At 32.0% G+C, this 8883-nt stretch overlaps 1 protein-coding gene across 3 annotated transcripts; it reads right to left on the minus strand.

The window, feature by feature from the left end:
- Positions 1-483: 483 nt before the first annotated feature.
- Positions 484-5757, minus strand: LOC126979198 (histone deacetylase complex subunit SAP30 homolog). 3 transcript variants are annotated; one of them, XM_050828445.1, is made up of 2 exons: positions 4377-5757; positions 484-641 (listed from the first exon to the last, which is right to left on the minus strand). In XM_050828445.1, exon 1 carries the CDS (start codon positions 5399-5401, stop codon positions 4856-4858), a length of 546 nt encoding a protein of 181 aa, XP_050684402.1. In that variant the 5' UTR covers positions 5402-5757; the 3' UTR covers positions 484-641; positions 4377-4855. The 3 variants fall into 3 exon arrangements, with proteins under 3 accessions (XP_050684402.1, XP_050684401.1, XP_050684400.1); XM_050828444.1 differs by lacking the exon at positions 484-641 and adding an exon at positions 2900-3496; XM_050828443.1 differs by lacking the exon at positions 484-641 and adding an exon at positions 2900-3500.
- Between the last annotated feature and the right edge of the window lie 3126 nt (positions 5758-8883).

Below are 8883 nucleotides of genomic sequence, written 5' to 3' on the forward strand. Positions count from 1 at the left end.
AAAACAATAGTGGTGTAAGTACCTACTCATGTCAATACACGAAATAAACTCGGAATCCTATCCACTAGGCTCGGTAAAACTGCTCAATCTTTTAAAATAGATTGCATTTTATTTCATATTAAGCTCCCAAAAGATATTACTCCAAATGTTGTGACTTTTCTTAGGTGTTAATTCCGCTAATATTTCGACTGCCGCAACGAACAGTACTTATCGATTCTGAAAATTTTCCTTTTTTGTTTTATTATACTAATCGATAGTGCATTATAATTAGTCTTAGAGTCAATGAAAATATTTTTGAAAAATAATTTATATTAAAAAAAATTGAGTTGATCACCATCGATACTTCACACTTTGAGCACCGAATGTTCGATAGTGTTCGTACGTGTCGATACGCGCGCACATTGAAACTGCTCGAGTCGATAGTGTTCGCCGTTATGTGAGCGAAGAAGCGCGTGTTGGTTTTGTTTAATTTTAAGTAGTTTTATTAAAAAAAAGAAACATTTTATAAGACTGGCAAATGACACCCACAATGTAATACTGGGCAATGAAGTGGTAAGTTACACCAATGCCATCACTTCTCTTCGCACAAGCACTCAATTGCGGATCACCACTGACTGAAGACCCCGTAGACCCAGAAGATGCTGTGAATAAAGAAAGAACGCCGATTCAGTTGCTTCCTTTCGGACAAGACCTTCTCCTCAAAGAACACCAACTGTAACCAAGTATAAGCTTGATAATTTTGACATCCGATAATAACTAAGCGGAAACCCACCTGAAAAACCGATCCTAGTCGTCAAAAATATTTTTGATGAGTTCTGGCGATTCTCAGATCATATTAAGCAATGGGAGTATATAAATAAATAGACTTAATATTTAATAATAATAATAATAATAAACTTTAATTTTATTTAACGGATATAAACTTTATCTTGAAAAAAGATTTGTGTGACAAGTGCCATGCAATTTCCAACGAAGTCATCCCCACTGAAGAACAGGTACTCGCTCATAACAAACATTTCAAATAAGAAAAGTGCAATAAAATATAAAAATAAAGAAGAGGCCATTCAATACTTCATCTAAAATAGTCTGCGCTACATTCGACTTTCACAAATTTCAAGTGTCCATCTGGTGGTATCTCTTTTTTAATATAAAAAGAAGTTATCACTGATGCATTTTACTGTTTTCGACGGATGTTGGTAAACGAGGTGGGAAGTTGCTATATTTTTTAAACAGCAGTACCTATAGGTAGGTACACTAGATATAGAGTTTTTGTCGGACTATTGTAATGAACACATTAGCAATATATTGATATTATAGTCTTACCATGTAAAAAATTTACAAATGTAATATTGATATCACACACAGATTTCTGGATTCTGGTCATACTAGAATAATATTAAGGAAAATAGCGTGATCTGAACCATACATTATTTTATACAAGTTTGATTTTGATTCTGATTAATCATTTCAGTCTCTGAATACGTCCACTGCTGGACAAAGGCCTCCCCCAAAGATCGCCATGACGATTGGTCCTGCGCTGCCCTCATTGTATCATGCATTTTGTTTTTACAGAAAACATCTAATGAAGGGATTTTTATTTAATTTTGATATAATTTTAAATTTAATTGGACTGATTATGGTAGTGATTAATATATATGTTATGTTACATGGAAAGATTCCTTAATTAACATAAGACTTATTGAAATCAGGGTATAAGTAAAAAAATTATATTTAATTTAAACAGATATTGTAGGTATGATATGTTGTGTGATTACAAGTTATGGATCTCATGCTAAGATAGCTATTTTTTATAACATTATTCTTAAATATTTTAAAAGTTCAGATAACAAAACCAATATATTAATATAATAATATAATATTTAATCTTCATTCTTCAGAAGGCAACTATAATATAATATAATTACTTATGAACCAAGTATTGAAATTTCATATTTCAATAAGTGTTTCATAAATTGCCAAGGAATAGATGTCATCGAAACTGGTAGATTCAATATTTTTCATGATTTTAAAAACCATGAGTACTATCGAATCATATGCCACTTTCGATGAATTGGCAATTTATATTGACAAGGTACATCATCGGAAATGAAATATATATAAACTACAAATTAAATTCGAAAAGCAGGTGCAAGCAAACGAAAATACGTTAAATAAACTATCTTTTAAGGGTATCACTTATATACTTAACATTTTATAATTTAAGTATGTGTATTGTAGTTTCGATACTGTTCGGCAGTCGATTTGTTTTCAATAAATTCGACACGTGTTTCGCCTCTACACGAGGCAGCCTCAGTAGATGTTATACCAGGAACAAACATAAAGTTACTACTATGCCTACTACTTGGCTAAGACGCGTTAGTAAGTCTTTTGTGGGGTGTTGTATATGCTTTTACAACAAGAAAGATCCCAGAAAAATTCAAAACAAATATTAAAAAACTTTTGTGTGGTAAAGGTTACTATAACATAAATGACTTTCTTAATGACACAACAGATTGGGAATGGAGCGACGACTCTCAGGCACAAATAATACATTTTATTGTACGATTTTACACTGTAACCATATTCTGCATTCTGAAGTACACTCAATAAAACTCATAACTTTGGATAATTATGGATTTCCACAAAATAATGCATAATGCAATAAATTTTGATGATATTAGTAATTACCAGCAAGTAAAATATTTTATAAATATAATTTGTTAATTATATAAGTTTTAATGTAAAATACTTTTTGCATGACAAAAATAGGCGGGACTAATGTTTGTAACTGTATTAACAATTATGTAAAAGTAGACCACCAAGCTTAGTGTGTGCATTTGATTGGTGTTTATGAATTTACCTTCATTTACAGTAAAACAATAAATGAAAACACATTCCATTCATTTGAGTATATTGTATATTTATTTTAAATAGTTAATACATATTATTATAATTTTTCTAGTTTTGGGAATGTATATAATATTATAATTATGCTACAGATGATTAATACTACAAAGATAGTTAAAATATTTTTGGAAAAGTTGATATTAAAATCATTTGCATTTTATTTCATTTCAGCATCAAACAAATTACAGTTTTAATATTATATTATTATAGAGAAGACTTATTTTAGGAAGTTGCACCGGAACTTCTATTTTATCCAAATCGTTATAACTTCTGTTACAAGGTTATTCTAATGGGCAATATATTTTATGTTTACACAGTTACTAGTATGCCATAAGTAAAGTATTATTAACTGACAACTATTTCACATCTTTATGAAAACATATCTCATGTGAATGTTGTTAACATACACAACAAACACTTAAATATGAAACATTATTTTATTATATCAATAAGTAAAATTAGCTATTACTACTTTATAGAATATAACAAATATCTGTCAAACAAATTTAACTAATATAAGCATTAATGTTCATGTTATTACATGGTTGACAATGTCAAAACTGTTTACATGTCCATGGGGCTGCTGGATCTACCTGGAACCAGTTATAACATGCCATTACATGTAATCAACCCATCATTATGATGTTTTCAAGCAACTTTCTGCCACATAATTAAAAATGTTTGTGTTGCAATATAATATGAGAAAATAATAATTAAACATCTTAATTAAAAATAAATAAATGCCTCATTAACCTTAAAATACAACTGCAAAGTACTATATAAAAATGGCAATAAGTTCATCGAAGATAAAGTGATAAATTAAGGGATTAGAAATCCTTCAAGTGCAAGTTAAGGAACCACTGGACACAGATCTCATGTGGGGATTAGTTAGGCAATGTTAGCTCTTAGAAAAGTGAAAGCTACATATAATATATAAATATATTATAATATATATGTTGGAGGAAGCTATGAGTTGTGTGGATTGTTGTTTGTGTGCATAGAATTATTACATCACATTTTAAATTCTGTATTTAATTTGTAACATTTTTAAAGCTTACTGATGTGAATATTGTAATCCATATAATGATCAATCGGAGTAATGCACATAGCTCAAGCTACTGGCTCTAATCTACATGAGTCATAACTTCCTCTATCTCCATCCTTCCTATATATATTATAGACTTTAGTTAACACAAACATGACTTCTCCATTAAATTTAAAATATTATTACATATTTTTTGATCTAAAAAATAGATAATCTATTTTTAAACATGTTTACATATAAATATACAAGAGACAATGCTAAGAACGCCTATGGCCTCTCTCATGTGTATTTAAGTTACTTACTCAATCTAAACAACCTCTACATTTTGGCAAAAAAACATGATTTCCTTGTTTTTATTGATTAAAAACGTAAAAATATTCTAGTTGTGAATAGGGTATGTAAACCAAAGAATTAAAGAACTTACTTCAGTGCTATTAAAAAAGCCACAGTGTTTAAGTAACAGGCTCAGTTTGTTAATTATTTCCATCTTGAGCTTTCCAACCTCCTTCAGTAAATAATGGGCTGCTAATGGCACATTCCCTGAACTCTATATGGACAGTGATTATATATAGCAACAATTGATGTATTATTCTGTATTTAAGTTACTGAAACTAAGAGTTTTAGTAATTTTGTGTTAAAAATCACTATTAAGCCATAAGTACAATATTCAAGTAAGCAACACACATCAGAAAAATGAGTTATGTTCAGAGCTAAATTTGGATACAAGCAGTATGAAAGTACAAAGCTAGTTAATTTCAAACAAAACTATTTCTCTGAATGTTCTTACAAATATATCTCTGTAAATATTATTTATACATACATATTTATAAACATATTTTGTGTAACAAATGCAGACAGAAACATATATAGGAATAATAAGCATTTAAAGGATAAATTTGAAGTTCACATTGGAGCTGCATTTATACCATTTTTGTGGTCCAACTTATTACCATTTGTCTTAACCATGTAAATAAAGTAAGTCACAATCTCTTTTTCATTTACAGGTAAATACTTAAAGTGTTTCTGAATAGCTTCTACTAGTTGAGCTTTGTTCAGAGCGGGCCTTGCACATCCGGGTAACTTGAAGTGCTTGTTGTATCTCCTGAGTGTGGCTAACTGTAGCTGCGACCAGTCCACCTCAAGGGAGTCAAGCTCTCCTTCATTGCTGTCATCCTCTGATTCATTGCTCCTCCTTTGCTTTGTTCTTGCACATTGAATCATTGCCTTGTGATAATCACAGATATATGTGTGCCTCGCCTGTAGATCAATGTTCAATCTTAGCTTCTTTTGTGCAACAGTTCTCTGTATTCGCTTGCTATACGCTGCATTGCCCGCAATTCGTCGACATCTATTGCTATCGTCCAGGAGACAACAAGTTTGATCAGAATTACTTCTAGAATCTTCTTCTGTACTAAACCCGTTGTTCATTTCGGAATCTCGTTGAATCATATATTAAACGAGTAGTAAGAGTAATAGAGGCTAGTTCTATTTCACTAAATTTAGGTAATGTAGCACAATAGAAAACAAATTATTCGTAATTTGCAGAAATGAATTAACAGAGGAAATTAGAAGGTAGTAGAACAGCACTTATCGACATTTTTTATTTTACAATTATACTTTTAGTTCCAAGTTTGCCAACTCACACAGACAGTAGATATTTTCCATTTATAATCAACATTCATCAGATAAATCACATAAAGTCAAGATGATTTAAAATAGCATTTATTCTCAATAATCATAATATTTAAATTTTGTTATTTTTAAAATAACACTAATACACCCTTACCCTTCAAAGTTTAATTTTTTTTCCGGATTTTATGGCCTGGTAACGAGCTTCAAGGTTTAAAGATTCAACCAAAGAGCATACACTACGATAAAATTCAACACAATTCGCATGATTCAAAGAGAATTTAAACACTAAGTTGCATGATTCAATTCAATTCAATTCAATTTTGGTGATATGGCGTGTGGCTGCTGTCCAGTCGGGCGCAAATTATTTCGCCTATGACGAGAAGGAATTGAAGAGACACGTTATGATTGGTTGATGATAGCTGGAAATTTTGTATGAATTTTAAATCGTTTAATTAATTTTTATAATTAACTAGCTGACCCGACAGACGTTGTTCTGTATATAATAAATAAAATAATGTTTTATATGAATTTGTCAATAATATATCATAGCATCAAAAATTACTTCGTAAAATATGCACCCTGCTGTCGTAAAGAAATTGTTTCACAGCAGAACTGTCAAACCGTGCGTCAATAAATTCTCTCATAGAAATGATGTATGAACACATCAAAGGAAAAACAAATTTATTGTTTTTATTTAATTTAGAAGCATTTTCCTTTTTATTGACCTTTTAAACTTCCACAAATAATTCAAGACCTAAATTTGCCAAATCGGTCCAGCCGTTCTCGAATTTTAGCGAGACTAACGAACAGCAATTCATTTTTATATATATAGAGGCAGGTTTTTTAGTGTATTGCGCTTATTATAGGGCTAGTTTCAAGCCTGAAACAACATTTGTGGGGCGATGTATATGCTTTTACAACAAGATCCCAGAAAATATTCAAAACAAAAGTATTACGTTATTCAAAAGAATTGTTAAAAAACGTTTGTGTGGTAAAGGTTACTATAACAGAAACGACTTTCTTAATGATGCCACGGATTGGGAATGGAGTGACCGCCCTCAGGCTATTAAATAATAAGTTTAATTGTAGAATATTACTTTGTAAACATATATTTGATGAAAAAAAAAGCCTGCTGGAAAGGAATACCACAGACGACAATGAGTCAGAAATTCAATTGGAGAGTAATACTCATGCTATCAAGGAAGAAAACTTTGAAGATGCGGTGTCGACTCATGAAGAACCAATTGGTTCAATTCAATAGGAGAGAATAGAAATGACAATAGTTATTTTGTACAGTTGGTTGAACATGATGATGAAGAGGAAGATAATCTTGAACAATTGATTAATGCACAGAGTGATAGAATACTGCTAGATCGATCATTAATCAATCATCCAGCCAGGTTCAATGATTATGACATGATCACAAATGGATTTTTCGAACTGACATATCACAAAGATGCAGTATCCTGCAATGAAAGGGAGCTTTGAAAGAAAGCTATGGATAGTGAAATAGACTCCCTGGAGAAAAATGAAACACGGGTTTTAGAAAAATTTCCGAAAAATAGAAAGGCTATTCCATGTAAATGGGTTGTATAAAGCTAAATGCTGATGGATCAGTTGACAAATACAAAGCCCGACTGGTTGCTAAGGGTTTTCGCCTAAAGAAAGGAGAGGACTATGACTTTTGCCCTGTGCTTCCCCGGGGCGTAAAATGAATAGGGTAGTCCCAGGCCCAAGGGTGTCATAAGAGGCTACTACGGGCTTTTTGAAAGTGGGAGAGTCACGCTGCCATCTTATGACGTCAGCACAATCGGGCCAGACTCGTCCGGGTTACTTACCACACTTGCAAAGAATACCGGCATGAAGTAGCGGCCTAGCACCGCTATGTTTCACATAGGTTAGTGTCGAGGACCGGAGGCCATCCCTTCCGTAGTGTTACTAAACGAGAATGATGAGTTCATTCTGAATAACTACAGACAAGTAGTTGGGTCGCTTGCCTATTTAATGGTTGGAACATGTTACATGGCTTGACATTGCATTTGCCGTCAGCGTAGTATCAAGGAGTCTGGTGAAACCAACTCAAGCAAATTGTGTCAGAGTAAAACGTATAATGAGATATCTACAATACACATCTGACCTCGCCATTATGTTTAAAATAACTATAAAAAGAGATTTATGGTTATACAGTGATACTAAACATGCAGGCGATATTGGAACTGGTAGTAAAGAACGTGACCACCGAGCTTCAATCGGCGGATCTCCACAAGAAGCCGTTACCTAGACCTAGGCTTCACACATTGAGAGAAGGTGTTAAAGTTAATGCATATAACCTCAGAAGATATGCATATGTTTTAAAGATACAATGTGTCACAAAATAAAAAAAGAAATAGCTTGTCACTCTCTTGTCTTTTGTAATATCTTGTCAAAAAAATGTTTTCTCTAACTGAATTTTTCTGTATCTAATAAAATCGTGACGAATCTACTCGTAAGTGTTTCAAAATTTCCATCATTCTTAAAACCTTTGTTGAATCGTATCCGCCTTACTGCACTGTATGATTTTCCCGAAAAAAAGAAAGTATAAAAGAATGGAAGCACTAACTTATAAATATGAAATTAATTCAAATAAAAGAATTGTAGAAAGCCAGAATGGAGGGATTGTACCATCATCATTATAATAATAATTATATTGACACCTTTTACACAAATTATCTTGCCCCATATTATGCATAGCCTGTACATGGGTTGCAAGACGACATATTTAAAACAATATACTTACTTAACATACATAAATACAAATACAAAATAATAATTTATTTATGAAAACTTATGCTCGTGCTATAACATGACTTATTTTTAGGTTAGATTGACATTGTATTGAATATGTCAATCTAACTTTTTTGGTCTACAAATCTTATATTCAGAAAATTTGCAATTTCAGGCAGATTAAAAACATACAATAACACAATGATGGACCTGTCATAGATGCTTTTCGTCCAGAATCATTATCCAAATCCCACAAAATACGTCTTGTTTCGTACTCCCCGAAACATTGCTGTCATCGATAACTTTAAGAATCACTTCCCGCGTGCCACTCCGATTTACTTTACTCATTATTGAAACCTTTCTGCGCAGTTTGATTCTCAGTTTAAAGCAGTTTAATCGAAACAATAAAAAATACAAAAGCAAATCTATTACACAACTCCAACTCGATGACAGCATCAACAGCTGATGTACACTAATGTTTTGCTTACACTATAACTACTAGCAAATTGTAGTATAGTAGAAGGCCGGAACGCATT

This window comes from Leptidea sinapis, chromosome Z (assembly GCF_905404315.1).
Source record: "Leptidea sinapis chromosome Z, ilLepSina1.1, whole genome shotgun sequence".
Lineage (NCBI taxonomy): Eukaryota > Metazoa > Arthropoda > Insecta > Lepidoptera > Pieridae > Leptidea > Leptidea sinapis.

What these genes read in the sequence shown, in the direction of transcription:
- LOC126979198 (XM_050828445.1), bottom strand. Translation starts at nt 5,401, where the DNA reads ATGATTCAACGAGATTCCGAAATGAACAACGGGTTTAGTACAGAAGAA.